Source organism: Ambystoma mexicanum, chromosome 1p (genome assembly GCF_040938575.1).
Source record: "Ambystoma mexicanum isolate Mex_15411 chromosome 1p, UKY_AmexF1_1, whole genome shotgun sequence".
Taxonomy (NCBI): domain Eukaryota; kingdom Metazoa; phylum Chordata; class Amphibia; order Caudata; family Ambystomatidae; genus Ambystoma; species Ambystoma mexicanum.
The window spans coordinates 750660875-750682589 of record NC_090921.1 but is presented as its reverse complement, the minus strand read 5'-3'; the positions used below and the strand labels follow the sequence as shown (position 1 = coordinate 750682589).

Here is a 21715-nt window from a genome sequence, read left to right as displayed (position 1 = left end):
TAGACAGGCTCCCAAAGCAAAACCATCATTTCATAGGTACATCCAACAAGCAGGGTAAACAAGATCCGAGAGCATCGGAATCCATAACTGCCCTGGACCAGTACAGATGCCCTTTCTAAAGCGCCAAACCAGATTTCAAACAGGCTCCCAGTGTACTGATGCTTCCCAGCCGCCCCCTTTCCCGGACCTTTAGCCAATTAAGATTGTAAAGAGGGTCTCCGTCTACCCATCCAATATCCACCTTCATCATCTAAATGGGACCATTCTGATTTGACCCGTTTCAAGTGCTCCATCATGACGCCCCCCCCCCCAACACATTTCTCTCCTCGATCCTCGATGTCCCCTTCAGGGGCTGAACCAGCTCTGGAGATGAGCAGTGCTATGTTTAGATCCTCCAAACACCCCCAAGTGTCTCATAACAGCAAGATTTTGCAGTGAAGAGTCATACATATTCTTTGCAACGCTTCAACCCTTCTGCACTGTGCAGTAACAAAAAGGCACTAGAAAATGGCACTTAGGCCATCAACTCGGGCAAGCAGACTCAGTCTTCCGGGGTCAAAATATCCCTAACCTACGTCAATTGTTTGGCGCTAATCTGGATCAGCAACCGATAGGGCAAAAAGGGTTAAGAAACAACAATAGGTTGACAGGAGGACCATAGAGGAGAACAACCTCTTTACTGTAGGAGGCGGTGAACAGAATGACAAGCAGCGACCCACTCCGCATTCTTCAACCACTGCCAGCGGCTCAGGGGAAGCAAACCCGTTGAGCAACCACGTCACAGGAGTATAGGGCCATAAAACTCTTGAAACAAGGACGTTTCCACAGAGGAATCAGTCCAAGCACTTTTAAGGAGACACTATAGTCCTATATTGAACAAGTTGGGCGAAAGATAGCAAAAATATTAACAGAAATAAACAAACTGGCACACACCTTAATGATCTCCTCGTCCCCATCTGTGGACTTGACAAGTTCTGAATCCAATGACTGGCTGCCATTCACAGGCCTGGAGGAGACCACAGCAAAGGCCCGTCCAACCGGCTGTGGGAGAACAAAACACACAGCACACATTACTGCAGGTCACTGAGAACGGTACCACTTTGTCGAAAATGTATTCAGTGTTCAAAAGGCAGTCACTGGAACAGTTACCTATCCCTCATCGATAACTGCACTGTGATTTTTTTTTACTCTTTCAGACACTTCAGGTTAGATTTTTCAACTAGAGCTCATTCTCTGTCACAACCCCCACTGCCTGTACCTCTAGTTTATGTCTCATTTCAATCAACATGTCTCTGTACTAAAAAAAATTAAAGAAAAATGGTCCACAGTGGAACAAATTATTTCAGCAGAAAGGTTGGGCACCGGTGATCTATCCCAAAGACATACAAATATGGATAGTTTGTATTTATTATTCAACAAAGTATAACACCCTACCTTCATATGCTAACAAATGAACGTGTTCACATTAAGTACTATTGTCTTATTTGGTTGTGGGAGCAGTGTCTAAGAAGGATAGTAATCGTTATGGCTGCCTACGTTGGAGCAATGTAGACCATCTACTGGCGGGTGGTGGATGCAAGGACGACCATGGTGGTGTAAGAGTTTGGAGCTCACATTGCAGGTACCCGGAATGAGCGTGTTCCTGGATAAGGAGGATTATTGCCCAAATGATGCACTGCAGTATCCTGGGAGTTAGCCCATGGGCTCGCAGAGATGGGGGTCACTACACAAGCAGAAGGCCTGCAATGGGGATGAAGACACAATTATGGTTTGGGGATCCCCAATGGATTATGTTGTTGCGTCCAGATACAATGTGCTATGTGTTTGTTTATTGCGATTAAACACCCAATATAGTGATGGTTGCATTAATTAGAATCTGGAGAAAAACTCAGCACAAATCTCCTTAGCATGCCCTTCATATGTTCCTGGCATAGTAATGAGTGCCCACTCCACTGCAGAGAAGCACTTGCCATTACATCTAAAAGAGACAGCAGTTAGAATAGTGAAATAATTCAGCCCTAGAATCGGCGAGGCGAGTGCTGGATGCTTTGTCTGGCCAACTCCTGTCATGCCGATCCTAAGGTAATGCATATGTATGTTAGTTAATACAATGTCAAGGTTATGGCTGGGTAGATGTATGTGCATGCGAGGACCTACACCCAAAATATTAGCAAAACAACCACGTTTATAAGGCGTACTGCATACAGCTCCTGTCCTGGGCTCCTATTTAGCTTTTTTGGTTGAAAACAAACTCTTCCCCCCCCTTTTACCACAACGTACTGAAATTGAAATGCCCAAAATATTCTGTTAAATTGACCCTTTTGTAACTTGTTCAGTGCAAAACAATTTCTTTTCGGAGTAATGTAGGTTTAGCACAAACAGAACAGTAATAAATCCCTTTGTCTTTGCCTTGCCACAGAGTCAATGTATAATCCCCCTCCCTTCTGCGCAATGGTATATGCAGCTTAGAAGCAACCCTGCTACTATTTAGGACAGCCGTTTAACACTGGGGTCAGAGCTGCGTGTGCAAGCGGCAGCGAACATTTGAAACCCGCGAGTGCCAACAGAGCCATTCATACTCCTAAGGTTGATAAACTGGGCCATTACAAAACCCATTGTGAGGTACTTAGGAAGAGTAGAGTCTGGCAAAAAGCACTACATGAAGGTGGAAATGATGTTAGGCTCGACATGCCAAGAATCAACTCTAAGTGAGGGTCCCAAGAGGTGAGAAGAGAGCATTGGGGGAAGTATGGAAGAAAAGCAAGGCTGTACCAGGGTAAATGCATAAGGATGAAAGAGAAAATGCTGTTGATATGAACGTTGTGGGAGAAAGTCAGCAGGCTTTAAGCATGCAGAGCGTGGGGACATTTAGGGGAAGTGAGGTGCGACAATGTTAAAGCGGATTATCAGGGAAATGAAATCAGCAGGAGCTTGAGCTATTGGACTATGTTTATATTTATTTTATTTATTTATTTATTTTGCATTTTTGGAGTGGTCACACAGCCCGCGGGCATCGAGGCGCCGTTACAGGAATTGTTGTCGTCTTAGTTGCGCATGTATAATGCGCTTAAATACCCAGAGGCTTCTAAGCGTCGACCAGGGATCCAACCTGTGTTGCTTTGTGTCATCTGGCTTCCAAGGCGAGCACGTTGCTGCTGAGTTAAGGGCCTGGTTAATTTAAAAAAGTGATAAATAATACTACAATTCACTCTGAATTACAACTGCAGATTAGTGGCCTACCAACCACGTTTACCCCTTGAAACCAAGCAACGTAAATCAAAAACAAAACCAAAAAAAAAGTAATAGGGAGACTAAATATCCGCATATTACCAATTCTAAATAGGAAAACTAGAACGAGTAGGAGCCTCCACCCACACCACGTCACAGATACGTTGAGATCAGAATGAGCACTAACATTAATACTGCCGGGACCGAAGAGGAATTTTATAGTTCAAATGTATCTTTTGAAATGACTAGATGCAAAGAATGATCAATTCCCAAAAATCTATTTTAGAGTTAAAATATAATTTTACTTGCCAAAAAAAATAATAAACAACAAAAAAAGAATACAAAAATAAAAAAAAGTCATAATGATGATGGGAGAGTATGGGCCAGAATATTTATACTCCCGTTAACAGAAACTCTCCAAAGTATCAAGTTAATTAGTGCTGCCCAGAAAGATCATAAATTTGAAGAATTTTCAAAAACAAATGAAATGGCTGCAATGAGGTCGTCGTAGCCTTGTGTCTGGATTTGATTTAACTCCTGAGAGTCCTACATGGCTGTCGAGAAGTTGCACCTCGGGCAATTACACCAATTGTTGATTAACAGATACATCTATTAGAAGAAATAGCATTTTAAGGTGATGCCGTCTTCACTTTGTTAGACTTTAATTACTTTTTTATTCACTAAAACAAATATTTTTTTCTCAACTTAAAAAAAGAAAAGTGGGTAAAATCCTCCCACATGAAAGTTTGATCAGACGTCCCCTGTATCATGACAATAAAAACACCTGCATCATTACACCTGCAGTGGCGGTTTAGGAATTTCCATATTATATCCATCATATGTATTTATATCACTCCATGATATTTCTTCTCTCATCACCAGCCCAATAGATAAGGGGTGTATCGGCCACTTTTACTCCCTAAACACAGGCAAATATTGCCAAAAAATACACATAAAAAAACAACAAAAAAAAAACAAATCGGGAGTAAAAATACTCCAACAAAAAAAAAATAGGAAAACATGTAGAATCCTGCACCCCTGCTTTCACCCTCACAGCTCTGTGGGTATGCTTGGGCCAGAAGTGCACGTACTACCACAGGAAGAAACTATTTTAACTGCCTGGTTAGAAAGATACAGGTTTACTTCTTCCAATGTGCACGAATAACTAGGAGCAAAAAAATTAAATATTACTAAAACATTTACGTTTTTCAGTTAAAAATATGTGCCACACTTAGATGTAATTCTTAACCTTAGCCTGCGTCGCTTCTAGACAGGATTGTGAATGTTAGCATGTGCCACACTTGGATGAAATCATGATCACTAGCCTGCCTCCCATCTAGACAGAATATTGAAAATTAGTAAGTGCTGCACCCAGATGAAATAGCGAATGTTAGCAAGCATCGACCTAGACATAATTGAAAAGACAGCAATGCCAACTAACCAATCCACTAACAATTTCATCCCTCTGCATACACCTCTCAAACTCTAACCAAACACAACCACAAGCCTAAACCACAGCAATCAGCACAAACTTCACTACAATGCAAGAAGAAAACAAACCACACATAGACTTGCACAAAAGAACACAACGATTACCGACTGCAAAACACCCCAAGCCCAGCCAACGGACCCACCGGGCCAAGGCTGCCACCAGCACATCACTGTTCTCTTGCACTTTTCCAGCTTCCTCCCACTAACTCATGCCCCCCCTCCCTTTTTCAGAGCCGCCAGAGCGACAGGGGACCACTCCGGTGGTGATAGTGTGCTGTACAAATATCCTTTAACACTAACTTTAACATTAAAACATATTTTTGCTCGCTTATAAAATACTCGCATTGGGAATCGACTAACATTTTTACTCCCTAAATAATCATTTCACTCTCAACTTTAAAAATAGGGAGTAAAATACTCCCACTTCCAAATCTTATCTGGAGTTCTGCTCGTCACGGTCATCAGGTCACCTCCTTCGCTGATGGTCCATACTGCTCTTAGTCGTTGAGGGCAGGCAACATCCCCAAACACCGGGGCCATATGGAAACGATTGCAATAACTCCCATTTATTCGCAAAAGAAGCACGATTTTCAGTTAGGGCTGTAGATTGGCTTTATTTTATTGTTTTACTATGCGTGGATTTATGAGCTGGCTTAGAAAAGATTAGGTTCTTTAAGCGCCACTACATTAGCAGTGGCATAGAAGGTACCCGATCCATAATGTGCCATTAATTTTGTTTATATTGGCGATTTAACAGAATAAAAAATATATCGCGTGTCCCATTAATGACATAGCATTGTAGCCCCCCTTCCCGACTCCTGCTCCGCAGGTAATGCCTGACAGCCTCAAGCGAACTCCTTACTACGGCCCATCAGGTTTCAGTGCAGATTCAAGCAGCACCTGCCCTTGAACCCCTTCGGAATTGAGAGGGAGAGAGAAAGATAGCCTGACTCCCTGGCGTAGCTCTATCAGGGTGCACTCATTGCTAGCAGCCAAGCGCCCAGTACCCCGCAAAGTACGGCAATCTGTCTGCGGCCTGCTCAGGACCACATGCTGCCAGCAGTCCTCATACATCGCATGGATGTAGGCAATGCTCTCCTACATAAGTGGATTGCAGGGCCGGCTTTCAGCATGGTTGCCGCGGGCATGTGCTCAGGGCGCCTCATTAGCCCCCCTGCCACGCAAGCTCGGGGAGTCTGAAAAAGGGCTGCCCACCCCTCCCAGCTGCCATGGTGGGTGAAGGCGCCCTATTGAAATGATATGCCTGCTGCTCCCGTGCTGCCACCGAGCGCTGCAGCACGGGAGCCGTGTGCTTTTCATTTCAATAGGGGGCTCCATCTAATTCTAAGGTGTGAGTGGCCAGGCTAAGCCTGGCATATAAGGCAACAGGGCAATGCCCAAACCCAAAAGCTAGTATGGGCCACTTTTTTTGGCCAATGTGGGCCAGTTTGATGAGCTACTTTACCATGCGGCTAGTAGTGTTAACCAGTGTTACTGTATATTCTTTAAAATATAATTTGCATCAGCTTTTATCAAAAGTCACCCCCCTTGTGTACTAGTCTGCTACAAAAGGAATCAATTGCCATTTGCAACTGCGCACCACTTTTTTATTGGTGCCCGAGACAATGGTATGTCCCAGTCCGACCGTGAGAGTGACTGCGAAAAGGTGACGTTAGTACCGATGTATAATGCCCTAATGTAAAGCTCCTACCTTTTGTTTCAAGTGGTCATTTCTTTCTGGGAGGCCATTCTGCAAAGTCAGGCGAAGAGTTCTCACGTTATCCTGCAAAAGAAAAAACGGAGGCAAAAATTAACTAACGTTGAGAAGGGAAATTCAAAAGAACATAAAACAGTCGGACCTGGGGACGCACAAAAATGCCTGGGAAATCCATGCTTATGTATAGGGGAAGAGCGGCAGCGGATCGCGAACAGGGCGAATGAGCGCTTCACCAAAAGTACCCCTCTCCCGAGCATGGACTGTACCACTGAGCCAGCCACAACAGGGGAGGCTCGGGGATCAGACATTCCACACAGACGCGCAAACACTAGTGCAGGTCACACTGCAAATATACGAATGAAGTCATCAAAACCACAGAGCTGCCGAGATGTGAAAAACACCACTGCAGCACGGAAAGCGCCAGAGACAGCAGTGAGGGAATTAGACAGCAGATTACAAGAAAGAGCGTTAATGTGTCAACTGCACAACGGTACTGTTTTTTAAATCATAAACTAGCAAGCGTTGGTAAAGGAACACCCTTGCGTGACGTCCTAAGTAACGTCAGCTTTTCCACCAACGTGTCTGTGTGTGGAAAGATGGTGTGGCTGAACTCCATGTTCCAAGTTCCATGGCAGCAGTTGGAACCTGGACAGAACGACGGGAACAGGAGAAGGCAGTTGGAAATGCAGGGTGGAGGCAGCCACAGGCTTGTTGTATGCAATATTAAAAAGTGTTTAGCTAACCGCGTGTGATACGGGCAGGGCATTTTATAGGCAACTTGGTGCCCAGGGCGAAACACTTGAATGTGCTCCCTCCCCTCCCCCCCCGGCCTGGCACTTATCACCCCCCCCCCAAACTACACCTCTGCGTCACGCCACAAAACCCTCCTCAATATCAATGAATCATTGCTAAACCAATGAAGTTGGTTTCATTACATTGTAATTCAAGAACTTTACAGAAGAAATCTAATGAGAAAACACAGCTGTTGCTGACCAAGTAAAAGGTTCTTCTGTCACCTGCATTTAGGGAAGGCCTTGTCTGAATGCAGTTTCAAACCGCCTGTTCTGACACTGTGGTTTGATCAGCCTGCTGGGTCTGAGAGCCCACAGACCACTGACCTTGTGTTGCAGGCGTTCTGTTCGAACCACCTCACTTGTGTTTCGCAAGGGGTAACACTAGACTTGCCACAGGAATTATTTTCGGATAGAAGGTTATCATTCCAAGGTGGAGAGACTTTTTCTGTGTGGCATGCAAATTCTCTTGGATGAATGCATAGATTTGGTCAGCCAACTGATGCTTTGTGTTGGCCTTCAAAATAAAAATGCCCCATGTTCAGTTGTTATCCCTTCACTTATAAATGGCCTCCACTTTAAAGGCTCTATCAACACAAAGAGCATAAGCGGGACACTGGGCGGCGAGGCGGAGCATCTCAGAGACTGCATACGCAGTATGCATTCCTTTATTTGAAACAAAGCAGTGCTTACACTTCTACTGCAGCGAACCCAGAGGCAGATGTCAGGGTCAGGCCCTTCCTGCACCTTATGCTCTGCTCCCCCGGCAGTCACCCCCTCTGCCCACTCCAGGAAACAGGGCTGGGTACAAGCCTCCTTCCTGAATACTACTAAAAGCATTGTCAAAGCCTACAGTTCTGGCATTTGTTTATCATTCTATGGGCTTTTGACATCATGTGCCTCCTAGGTACGTACATTCATTTGCTCAGATTCTCATATCAAATGCAAGCTAGTGCCATTATAACATAAAAGGCCCAGGTACTCGCATGCCCTTAAGGGTGACGCACCAAACGTTCCATCCTACACCTATGGGGCAGAATATGTGGTATTTTTAATTTGCCTGAACTGCCCTCCTGACCTTTTCCTGGTGAGCCCTCATTAAAGGTTTCAATGATATGAACACACATTTTGCCCCAAGTCCCTCAGGGATAGAGTGCCCAAAGGTCCCCGTGTTAGTCTCCTCGCAAAGCTGGTTAAATCAGGTCCACTCGATGGTGACACTTGATTCTAGTGGGACTCCCTGACCCTAAAGGTGTCCAAGCAGGGAACCCCTGTGTAAATCTAGTAAGGATTCCAACAGCAAGACACTCCTACAAGAGTTTGAGTGGGATATGCATGTTGCCCTCAATGGTTACATCTACGAAATTAATGGAAGTGTGCTACAGTTGCTGAAAACCAGACAGGACCAGTTTGAGTGGTGTCTGGATTCAAGCCTGAATCCACAAGAGAGTTTGCAAAAGTTGAATATGGCAACCGCACCCTCCCCCTATGTCAGTCTAGAAAAGTAGACACCCCTCGAACGGAAGGCAATGCAGGATAATTGGTTGGCCGAAGACCAACCGCCTCATTTGAAGTATAAAGAATATATGCTCATTACGTAGCTATTAGTTTAACTAGAGGGCGGCCATTTTAAGGTAACCAGAATTGCCATTTTGTTTTCACTATGTTTCTCTTTAACATCGCTACTTTTGCCTCATGTAAAACTGCTTTGCTGTAGATATTATTTCGCTTCAATGGTCCAAGGTTATTAAAGACATGTTGAAACATTGCGCGAGGAGCCAGACAGAAAAGCCCGTTTCCCTCCTTCCCATATCCTTGGAAGCGGGGAGCAAGGCATTCTTATCAGTACACGGATGCCAGTGAGTCTCCTTAAAAGAATAGCAATGCACGAAAGTAATATTAAAGGGTTTGAATTATGTTCTTTACGTCCCCCCCTTCTGAGCGCTGCGAGCCCCGGAGAGCAAGCTGACCTCTAGAGCGTGAATCAAAACCAGGAGATAGTAAGGCCTGGAATGTGCCAGTCCCCCTATGCGCAGCTTGTCCATGAAAACAGAAGCGCTGTGTTCTCGCAAATAAAGAATAGTGTCTGTAAATTCGAGATTGCAAACTGTTACTAAATATGGTGATCTAAAATGTCATATTCGTCACCATTGTCAATCATCGCCTCCACTTCAAAGGGAATGAATTAGGGGCGGCATCGAATGTGTCAATTGTGTCATTACTGATTATGAGACGCTCATTTTGTATATATGTAACTGATGTACAACTCTTGGTTGCTTGCGTCCCCCGAGGTCTGTTAGACACATGTCACAGGGCGTGGGACCATTTGGCCAACTGGGACTATGTTTTTTTTGCAATAAACCCTAGATTTTGGGAATACAACCTCGTGTCTGACGTATCAGTTCGTGTGTGGTGATTGTGCCTTGTTTCCACATCCGAGGGTCCCTCAGGGGCCCCTTCAACTAGTAATTGGGCGTTTGGCAGAATGCCTTCTGTGAGGGCGAAATATCCTGAACTTTTTTTATATTTAGTAATAAAATGATGTGGGTAAATCTACCTCTGAAAGTGACGTCTGCTAATCAGCGCCCCCCCTCTTCATAATGCTACATGCTTTAAAGCATTTTGCAAGCGAGTAACTCTGCTGGACCGTCTACTGACACCTCTCAGGAGCTGCCTTGTCGCTGGGCAACATGTCAGTACAAAGGGATATTTCCCTTCCTGCGAACAGACCAACAGAGCACAAAGCTCCAATAGGCAGGATTGGATCTGCATTTAACCATGGTCAGTCTTAATCCTAAATTAAATATAATTGTTTCTTCTGAAGGCACACCCCTGCACACTAATCCCATAAAAAAATACAGCCCGCTAGGGAAAAAGGCCCAAGACACTGACAAGGATAACGAGTATATATTTCTACAAAAATAGGAATGCATCAGCAAAAACCTCTGCTGCTGCTGAATGTTTTGAGGTCCGTTGGCAGGTGTGGTACATTATAAGCACAAACAGTGTCACTAGTGACATCATCATATAAAGTACAATTCAATTCTACAATGCGGATTGGCGGAGGCCTGTAACTGCAGGGCTTGCTCCACATGGGATGCAAGGCCACTGGTCCATCTTCATCTGTTCATCTTCATTCACGTGGGTGCTGCTGGGCTCATCATCCGCGGTGAGCTGACCTAACAATTAGCTACTCTGACATACAATGTTATTCTTCTAATTGTACCAATGCACCTGGCAGATGCAGGGATGGGCTCGGGAAAGGGCCGAGGTCACACTAACTTATACACACTTAACTCGCTCCCAGACAGATCAGCAACCCCCATTGTACTCCACCTTAGTTTTAGGCTATAATTCCGATGCCACGCTGCACAAATCACGTGACCCATTCCTGAAGGCGCGATAGCCTTGCCTTCTGATCTTAGTGATTGATCGAGGGATGTAAAAGTTTTATGGTTGGTGGTCTGGGTTTCGATGGTGCTGTGGCATGCAGGGGTCATGGGATGAAAGTATGGCGAAGCTGCATTTCTCATGTGGGGATCGTTGGGGCAGGAGGGCCTTGCTATCGGCTCAGTGGGATGTTGCTGACAAGAGGCACTCAGATCCCTTCTTATGACCTTGCAGGCCACATTTTTCCCACTGCGTGAGGGCCTGTAACTTGCTGAACAATGGAGGAGGCTGTGGATTTCTCAGACCTGGCCAGGGTGGGGGTGGTGGTCGCACTTGTGGGAGGGGCCTAATGCTAGCACATAAAATACTGTTTGCGGCGCTTGTGCCTAACCTCCAAGATGGCTGCCGCTTGCCAAGATGGGGTTCACACCTGCATCTGCCATATAGCTTGTAATGCATGCACTAAAGTGATTGTGCATTCCCTATATGTACACCTCCCTGGATGTGCTATGTTAGCGTCTAGTTCTTGATCGGTATCGCCTAGGGGGTGGGGAAGACCCTCTCTCCTTCTCAACACTTCCTAGAACCCGGTGGCAGATGAAATAAAAAAACGAAATATAAATCCATGTCTGCTTATGACCTGGTGGTTTCTAGGAATCCACAAGCATGATGGCAAAAATCGTTTGGTGCCATTTTATTACATCCCTTCTGCATCAGTGACCTTCCTGCCAGGGCCTGCTGTGTATTAACTACCCGGGTCCGAGTTTAACCACAAACAGGCCATTTGGGCTCTACCCCAACAAACACCTTTGTCTTCCCTGGGAAGAATTGTTCACCTTTCTGGACCAGTGCTTTAAAGGCTCTCATAAGCCAAATGAAATGATAGAAATACGATGAGTCATTTATAACGCGCTTGTATACTAGTGTTTCTAGGTGCGACAAGACAATGGGGGAAGACAAAACAACCAAACTTACTAGGCCATGTGTCATTCAGATCATGCAATTGCGATAACGCATTGTGCAGGGTGGGGGGGTGAGGAGGGGGTGGGGGGGGTGCCAGGGAGAGGGGAAAGGGGGATGGGGGAGGGCACTCAGGGCAGTTTTGCTCTGAGTAGGTGCAGCCGGGGCACAGCTGCTCAGGGTACGTGCAAGGAGGCTGGGGAATGAAGGGTTACATCTGCAGCCCCTAAGTGTGCGATAAACCCTGTAGGCACTGCAGGGGTGACTGGTCATGGAGGAGCATGGTACCCCAGGGAGATTGAGGGTAGCCAAGCAACCAGTCAGCGCGGCAGACAGGTAGGCGAGTATGGAGAGGGAAAGCAGAGGAGAAAAGGAAGGTCTTGAGCTGCTTTTGTGGAACTTCTGGTGGTCCGGCTCAAGTTTAAGAGAGGCAGGAAGGCCATTCCAGAGGGAGGCACTTGCAGAGGAGAGAGAGAGAGATCGACCCCCCCCCACTGTCTGCCTGGAGAAACGTCTGACCCTCAGAGAGTTAGAGGTTGCTGAGCAAAGGGCTCAAGAAGGAAGGTGTTTTGGAAGAGAGAGTTGGATGTAATGCGGGCCCCGGCCCCAGAAAGCCTTGTGGATGATGCAGAGGGTCTTGAACTTGATGCTTGCAGCAAACAAAATCCAGTGGAGCAATTTCAGGGCTGGAGAGATACGGCTGGAGAGATATTGTCCCTTGGCTTGAGGACAAGGACAAGTCTTGCAGTCCTGTTCTGGATTAGTTGCAGAGGGCGGAGAGTAGAGGCAGGCACTACATTTACTAAATTTTACTCTGGACATGCAGATGCCTAGGTATCCGACTCGTGAATGTTTGCATTGTAGACCAAAGTCGTTGACGAATTCGCTAGTGGAGGCAGTTAGCGGGAAGATTATGGATTTAGCATTGTTGATTCTAAGCCCCGAGAGGTGGCCAAATTTCAGTACTGCTCCCATCACTGGGTTTAGATTCTCGTTGGCGTTCCAAAGGAAGAGTGCAACGTCGTTGGCGTACAAAGATATTATTAGGTTGTGAGGGCCCAAAGAGGCCTCTGTGGAGGTGGTGTAGTTGAAGATCTGAAGCTAAGGGTTCCATTACTAGGGCGAACCGTAGTGCGGGGAGCCTTGTCTAGTTCCTCTCACCAGGTGTTTGTCGGTTGAGCGGATATTTCCTAAAGTGATATTAGACGCTGGCTTTTTGTATAAGAAAGATTAATTGTATGAAGCGTTTACCCAGGCTCATGCGCTCCAGGACTGTAAAGAGGAAGGGCCATTCGACCGAGTTGAAGGCTTTTTCAGAGTCCAATAGTACCAATACTGCTTGGCACTCCGGGTCTAGGGCTTCCATCACTCCAAACATTCTTCTTATTCCAAACAAGGTGTTTCTGCCTGGGATGAAACCGGGTTGGTCTGCCAACACCATGGCGGGCATCATAGAGAGCAGCCTTTTGGTCGGGATCTTTGCAAAGATTTTGTTATCTAAATTTATTAATGATATAGGTCTGTAGGATCCACAGTGGTCTTTGGGTTGGCAGGTTTATGCAGGAGGATTATGTTGGCCATGTAGAGTGTTTGTGGTAGTTGGCCGTTGACCAAGGCTTCGTCATAGACCTGTAGTAGAAGTGGGGCTAGGAGATTTGCAAAAGATTTATAAAATTCAGCTGTCAGGCCATCTGGTCCTGGTGCCTTCGTTTTGGGTAGTGCCTTGATAGCGTCGAGTATCTCTTCCGTTGTGATGGGCGAGTTAAGCAGTTCTCTGAGATCGGCATCTGTCCAGAATAGTTCAACTGTATCTAGGTATTGTGCCAATTCGACGGGGTCTGTGGTATAGTTTGAATCGTATAGACCTTGATAAAATTGGCGGAATGTCTCAACTAGGTCTTCTGTAGAGTAGACGAGATTTCTGGTGTGGTCAATAACAGATTCAACCATCGTGGCCTTCCTGTCAGCTGCTACAAGCCATGCTAGGAGTGCTCCTGGTTGTTGCCCCTCACCGTACTGTCGGATCTTATGGTGTCTAGCTAGAAATGTTACTTCCCTTTCTGCAGCTGTTCTGAATGTGTCCAGTTCTTTCTTGAGTTCTGCGGGTTATTGGCGGATGAGTGTGAGCGTTCAAGTTCTTTAAGGCGGGACTCGCAGGTATTTAACTCTCTGCATATCAGTTTGAGGATCCGTTCTCTTTCGCCAGGCAGACTCCTCTGATGAAGCACTTTAGGGTTTCCCATAGTGTCCCTGCTGAGGTCACCGATCCTTGGTCGATTTCGATGAAGGTCACCATTTCTGTTCTGAGTTCTTCTGCAAAGACTAGGTCCTGCAACGCTCTGGATTTGAATCTCCAGTGGGGTCTGGTGTTGCCCATTCATGATGTGGTGCATTCCAACGTTACCGCTGAATGGTGTGATATGGATCTGGGTAGGATTTGGCAGTCACCCCATTGAAAGCGACTGTGTGAGGACACAAGGAGGTAATAGAGTCTTGAGTTAGTTTTGTGGACCCAAGAATAGAAGGTGCAATTGCGGGTGTCTGGGTATTTGCATCTCCAGATGTCTATAAGATTGTATGCTTTGCATATCTCGGTCATTTGTAGGCTTGCTTTGGAGCGGGGCGTTGCTGTGTTGTGAGACTTATCCTTGGTAGGATTGAGTGGTGTATTTAAGTTCTTCGCCCCATATGACTGTGGATCGCCTGTATGTTTCTGGATGTGCCATCACCCACTCAAAGTGGTTGGGGCCATCAGTGTTAGGACCATACGAGTTTACTAGGATGATTTCTTCTCCGTTGATTGTTCCATGCACTAGGAGCAATCAACGGATGATTTCTTCTCCGTTGATTGTTCCATGCACTAGGAGCAATCTGCCCTCTTGTCTCTTTTTTAGTGGATATGAGTCGGAAGTTAATTGTTTTGTTAATTAGGATGACTACCCCTCTGGCGTATGAGGAGTATGAGGCAAAGTACCTATGGCAGCCCCACTCTCTGGCCCAAAGGTTTCTGGATGTGGGGCGCAAGTGTGTCTCTTGAATGAAGGCTATGTCCATCTATTTTGTGCCGGCCTAGATACAGTGTTATTTTCCTTACTTTAGTTGGTTGGTTGCCGCCTTTGATGTTCCACGTGGCTAGATTGAATATGCCAGTCTCATTCTCATTGTTTAGCTGGGTTTACTGTTCTGACCTCTGATGCGTGACGTCACCGGGGCATCGCGAGGCAGAACTCGGTGTAGCACGACCCTCCAGTAACGGTGCATGTGTATGATAAACTCTCTTCAACCTAGCAAACCCCAACTTTTTTGGGTCCCCCCCACCTCAAGGGGCGCTTGGGGCCTTCCAAGTCACGCGACCCTGGGGTAGGTTTTACACAAGTATTGTGTCCGGTGGGGTTGTCGCTGACTATATGTCATTCCTTAGTTGACTGTGGCTGACTGTGGCAGGTTTCCCCAAGCCTCCTCTCTCTGTGGCAATGCTGGGTTGTTGTTTGGTGGTCTGCAGCCGGCCTGGTCTAGGTGTGAGCTAGCTTCTTCGGGTGTCTGGAAGAATTGGGCCTGTCCGTTATGTTGTATTCTGAGCCGAGCGGGAAAGAGCATCAAATAGGGTATCTGGTTCTCACGAAGTCTGTGTTTAATGCTGGTGAAGGTTCTCCTTTGTGCCTGCACAGCTGGTGAGAAGTCCAGATACAAATGGATGGTGTCGCCGTCGTGCTGTAACTCGCCTTTTTCTCTCGCCAGTCGAAGGATCGTGTCTTGGTCTTTATAGTGGAGTAATTTTGCAATGATTGGGCGTGGCAGAGCCCCTCGGATCGGTTTCGTCGCCGGGAACCTGTGAGCTCTTTCCACGATGAACAACAGAGAGCCTCTGTCCCAAAAAGTTCTGTGCACATTGCCTCTACATGATCTTCCGTTTTCATCCGGATTTGCTGTTCTCTGACTCCTACAATCCTCACATTGTTCCTTCTGGAGCGTCCCTCCAAGTCTTAGTTTCGTGCATTAGCTATTTTCATTTGATATTCTAATGTGGACACTCTTGCTGTTAGGGCTGTTGTGCCATCCTCAAGGTCAGACATGCGCTGTTCGACCGTATCTAGCCGTTCGGTATGATTGTCAATCCGGTGTTGCAGTTGGTCCAGCTTGGAGGAGAGACGGTCCATTTTGCTGTCAAGGCTTCCAATTCCGGCTTTCAGCTCTAGAAGGATTTCTCTTATATCGAGGGTTTGGGAAGGGTCATCTTCTAGGAGGTGTTTCGTGCCTCGGAGACTCCATCCCACTGCTATGCCGTGGTGTTTTAGCTGTAGTAGCAGATTCGAAATTCAGCTTTTGCTGCGACTTGTCGGCCTTTCCCATGGTGCTTGTGTACTGGTAGTTATTACTAGGATATTTGTAACGGTGGGGAAGTGGTGCCTTGAACTGCGGGTGTAAGGCAAGATCTGGAAGGTACCATTGCGGCTGTTCGCTTGCGCGTGGTAAGGCTCGGGGGCCGGCAGAACAGGAGTGTTTCTGCGCTAATTTAGGGGTTCGTTTTCTGGTGGTTTTAGAGCAGGGATGTATTCGAAGCACTAGGATTCTAATACCGATGTTGCGCTTGTACCAGTTCAAGATAGCTTTACGGGTGTCACCCTGTGTTGTTTTCATTTCCAACTGATGTGCTGGATTGCTTGTATGTCATACGATGGTGTCTGGAGAGTACAGGGGGTGTGGCCGGCCCATCTGCAATGGGGCATTGGTGGTATATTCAGATCAATTTGTGTGGTCTTGAATTCGCAGGAATAAGGGTAACGATTTTACTGTTGAATCCCGTTTGGTCAGCGTCTCGTTGCCCTTTGCTGTTAAGTTCTCAGATTCATACTGTTGTGAATGGGAGATTCGTAGTATGGTATGAAGGGATGTGTTCTACTTGATGGCTGTTTCCAGTGTGGCTAGATTGTCGATGCAGTTTGTAGCAGGGGTGGGGGCAAGGGGTCGTGGCTTCGCGTTTGATGTTAATGTCAATAGAGATTTGTGCTTGAGATGGCGTACCAATCTCTTTGACGTGGTGACTGCCCTTTTGGCGTCTGTACTAATCGTCACTGTACGGTCTCTGTCCGGTTTTTGTATAGAGCTGCAGGCTCTTGTGTTGATTGGGCCTGGTGGTAGGCCGTTATGCGCGCAATTGGTTTCTGCTAGGCTATGAGCTAAGCAGTTGCCGCATTCACAGTCTTTGCCTGTCTATTGGCTAGAGTGCGCAGTGTTAGGCTTGTTCTTTGCGTATTTTGCTGTGAATCACTGGCAGCCGTGGTTTGGAAGAAGGGCACATTCTCCCGAATTGCTTAGGGCCGAGTTCTTTACATTGTCACTTTAAAACAAGTGGTGCGGCAGTATGATATGCTCCGAGATCATGGGTGGGGTGTGCTGTCTGCTCTGTTATCGCAGGGTTGGGGCGCTCAAGAATGCTATGGTTTCGATGTTACTATACAAGCTCTCAGGTCACGTAATGCGCTCCGTCCTCAGCTGTTGGTGTGCCCTTCTCGGTTCAGTCGGATGCGCACAGGCACCCGAGATAGACTCTGCTCTGGGTCCTTGCTTTTACAATGATAGTTGTGATCAGTCCAATGCCTGCTGCTGTGGCTCTTGAGCTTGGAGCATCTGAAGCCGAGATTGTCACTCTCTGTCTCACTTATGGTCTGGCGGTACATTTCCAAACAACTTGCAAAGCTTCTCTTCCTCAACCCCGGGACTGGAGCATCAGAACCTGCCACACTTTTGCGTACAAGCTTATTAATTACAAATATACAAAAATCAATAGAGTATCATTTTTCAGACTAATGATCAATTCTATTACAGGATACATTCACAAAATCTAATTCATCCTTTGCAGGACTGGATTGCGTAGCCTAAAACCTCATCCAGAAAGTTGAAGTGTGGGCATTGGGAATGAGAGGGTGTCTGATGGAGTATTTTTACTTACTGAATGATGTAATGGAATATCTTGTTCCACACCAGTTCCCGATTTCATGGATACTTTTTTTGGCTACCTCTCATTGACCGTTCCCCTGTGATCTCGTCTCAGAAAACATAGAAGCAAGCCGATCCCCAAGCAGACATACTCCTTGGTTCTCAGTCATCTCCACCTCGAAGGAGCTCCAGAGCCTACCTTCCAAGTTGCCTTCTCCAACTTTTCGCACCTTGAAACACTGGTGTATAGACGCGTTATAAATGACATATCATAACTGTCTTGAATGACATACTAGCACAGATTGATTTCTGAGTTATTGGTATTAACCTGGTGCACTATAGGCCAACTGCAAACAGTGCAATTGTTGCATAAAACAATTTCAGAAGGGACACGTTACCACAGGGTCGTGTACCCTCCTAAAAAGTACTATCCTAAAGGTTCTGGTGATTTGGCAAGCCCTGCATCTGAAAGCCATAATGGAGCATTCCAACCACGTACCCTGCCTACCACTTCAATGTTAACTCAGCATGAGTACCACCTCCTACTTGGCTAATCAGCCAATGCCCGACTACAAACCTGAGTCCCAAAGTAGCCACGCAACCTGGTTGAGTGGAGGGCGGTCCTATGCCTCCTGAGAAACCCACCCATCAAAGTCCAGAGAGTATGGAGTCCCACTGTGTCATACAATGGCTCGTGAACCCATGTTTGACCCCAAGGTTAGTGTAGATCAAATGCTTCCACATAAAGACTTGCAACTATCTCCAATTAACTGTGCCTTCTAATGAATATAATTAATTTACTTAACTGAAAGCGATATACCTCTGTGCAGAAAATAACATACTGGTTACCTTGCCCGCCTCACTTCCCTTACGACAGCTTGGCCTTTCCTGGTTAATACATGATACCAATAGGTGACCCAGAGGAAGTTAAGGAGCTCTGTATAGCATATCGCAGGATTCTATCCCTGGCCCTAAAGCAGGCACTACTCTCTTGGTGGAATATCACTGTTGGGTATCCATTAAAATTCCCCTCCACCTCCCCGACTTCAGCAGGGGTGACCTATGCTCAGTTTTGAGCGTAGGTCCTGTTGAATGCTCAGACAAGAAATACTTTACAGGAAGTTGACTCTGGTTAGCGTGAAACAGCAACTTATAAGCCACAAGTCGAGGGATAATAAAATCTTATAGAAAGTAAATGGATCGGCTTTATTATTTTTTTTTGTGTGTATAATCGTGGTTAACAATTTTTACAAACTTGGTGCGAGTTTTTGTTTTGTCTCCTTTCTTAGCTGGGCGAAAGGGGCATGGTCTTCCGGCCATTTTGTCCTACCCGTGTAAGTTTTGATCTGTTGCCTTTCCGGCCAGGTCCAGGTAATGCAAGAATTTTGCTGTTGCTATTGTCAAAGATGTAGAATCCCCGCTCATCATTTGATTCCACCAGACTTCGTCGGTTGTTGTCCGATGTTTTAGTCTGTGGGATCGAAGATAGGCTGTTCTTAAGTTGTCAGCTGGATCGGCTTTATAGCCACTCACTGAAAATGTTCAACAAACGAGGAATGCAGCCTTCCTACGCAATAAAGTCTACCCGGGAACCAGAAACTTTTTTTTTGCACCGAGAAGAAGGTTTGGTCAGTGCAGAGATCAAACATAAGAGAATGTCAATAACACCCCAAATTAATAATATTCAAGAATGTTTTAAATCTGCTTTGAAGAACTACATTTCACACAAGTCTAAACCAGCAAAAGAATTCTTTGCAGCCGCGGGACAAGTGCACAAAAAACGATTTAGCTTGGAGCAGACCAAACCAACATACATTAAAAAAAAGGGGAAACCTAGAAACGTATATCAGAAAAGGAGACAAGGATTACATTAAAAAAAGCACGAGTCCTTCGCTGTGCTTTTAAAACTGTGTTTCATTTAAGGACATCTTCCAAAACATTCATACAAAGTACCGCTGACAGAGCACCTTAAATGTTGGATGGCGTGCTGGTGTACACTGCAGAAGATCTGTGCTGCTGCTTCTGTACAATTTGCCCCTGGAAACGTTTACGAAGTAGCCTGGCATTTTGATAACAAAAAATGTTTAACATATTTAAAAACCACTACAACTGAGACCTGAAAAGCCTCTTATGCTAACCAACAATCCAAATACAAAAACTAAAAAGGGAATTCCGATCTACTTATTCTTCACCTGGAAGTCACTTGGTCTCACATTCTCCTGGGGGCCAGGAGGGAAGTATTTTAGAGGACACCCCCACCTCCCTCCCAACATTTGTCAGCACTGCTCTGTCATGTCCGAACCGGGCGACCCACCTAAGAAACATGGCCGCAACCAGGAGGCGGAGAAGATGACATTAAAAATAAAATGCTTTGCAGTTTGGGAGAACAGCCTACAAAACAAGGCAAGGCTTAGGGTTACCCTTTGAGTTGTTTTTAGTAGGACACCATACTCGGTCAATGTCGATATTCAATTCAGTGTACAGTTTTTTTGATCAGGTTAAAAAATTCATACAAACATTTTTAAAACCATGTACAAACAGTAAAAGCAGAATTAGATGATAAAAACAAGCAGTACATGAAAAAAACAGCGTACAATCCCTAGAACGTCAAACGTTTCGGGGTTTTGCTACATTAATTCCACTTGCTCAGAAAAAATTCAAACATATATAGGAATCATCCTTTTGTCAGAGAAACGTTTTCTGACCAGTATTAGCCCAACAGAAGACTGGAAATCTAGCAGTTCAGAGAAACATATGAACACACACAAGGTTCGTAATGTGCCAGATTGCAGTGCCACTGCTTCTAAGTTCATGGAAGGCCACGATAAGAAAACACTGCATCCCAGGGCTGACGCACATTCCAGGATATTGTAGAAGTGTCACATCAGACAATCTTTAACTAAAAGCTAAATATTATTGATATTTAAAGAATTATTACAGGGGTGGGAGGCAAAGGACACTTGATGGGATTCAGCAATAGTGAAAGATATATACGAGGGGTGCAGATTCATCAAGGTAAGGTCCATTAATAGCAGAGTCGGGCAAGTACCGGCATAAGTACCGCTTTCCCGCTTGCTATGCTGCTGGAGCTGCTCTTTTGGATTCTGTGAACTACGACTTGGATCCTGCCATTATTCAGAGAAAGGTGACTTTTGTGGCTTCTAGTCACCAGTGCCCGGCACGAACTCAGTGACGTTTATTGACGCCGACTTTTCTCTCTATTTCAGCGTATTTCAGTGTATTTCAGCGCTTCTACAGTGATCGACACCTTGAATTGCTGATCCCGCCTTAGATTTGCAGGGATTGGTTCCCATTCTAAGCCTATGGTTGCTTGCTAACTACAAATTGTTTGCGCGCGCACACGGGCAAGTACCGGCATAAGTACCGCTTTCCCGCTTACACGCACTAGCTGCCGTCTGTGGCAATCCGTTTATTTTTATTTATTATTGTCCATTATTTACATTTTTCTTGCTAACGTGGAAGTTGGCAGTTTCATTTCAAGTTCATTGGTAAGCCACCACAATTACTTTACTCTGCTTTGATAACTAATGAATGGTGTTTTTCACCTATAAACTCACCACAAGTATGCCTGACAATGCATGCTCCTTCCTCATTTTAGCCGCTTGTAGCCAGGTGGCAGCTCAATCCCCAAGATTTTTTTCCACCATTGCGCCGACTCCTCTTTTAGCGCCCCGTACCCTTGGTCCAATAGTTCCTGCCAAATTTCCTTTTCCACCTGCAGCGAGGGAAGTTCCTCAGATGATTGACTCTAATCATCTCTCAATCCCGCATATACCTAGACCTAATGTTTTATCCTCTATCAACAATTCACCATCTGCCTGTCATTCTCCACAGGCTCGGATGAACACCCACCCATTGTCTGACGTCAACCCTCATTCCTTGGCCCACGCCAAGGGTCTGCTCCCTCTCAGATAAAATTCCCTTCCTTGCACCCTGACATTTCCATCCATGCGTCCTCGAGTGAACCACCCATTTCTTCGAAGTCTGAAGAAGACTTGTCTGGGATATCTATTCACTCCTCAGTCCTTCGTTCATCTTTGTTTATCCACTCATTTGCTTTGCCCACGCCAAGAGCTCCACAAGCACCGTCCACAGATGCCTTGTCTCAACAACTTGCATTCATTCAGGCAGCTCTCACTTCCATTAACTTGGCCATTTCCACTATGAACAAACTGTACGA

General features: G+C 45.8%; 1 protein-coding gene across 5 annotated transcripts in view; it reads right to left on the bottom strand.

Annotated features, from left to right (window-relative positions):
- TUFT1 (tuftelin 1) overlaps positions 1-21715 on the bottom strand; it is a 175519-nt gene that overhangs the window by 64841 nt on the left and 88963 nt on the right. For 4 of the 5 annotated variants that reach the window (XM_069650500.1, XM_069650513.1, XM_069650506.1 and 1 more), the window contains exons 2-3: positions 6431-6502; positions 934-1041 (exon numbers count right to left, since the gene is read on the bottom strand). In XM_069650500.1, the coding sequence (XP_069506601.1) occupies positions 934-1041; positions 6431-6502 (180 nt within the window). Of the gene's footprint in view, positions 1-933; positions 1042-6430; positions 6503-6590; positions 6715-21715 lie in introns of those variants that run through there. The other variant, XM_069650523.1, reaches the window with a different exon arrangement.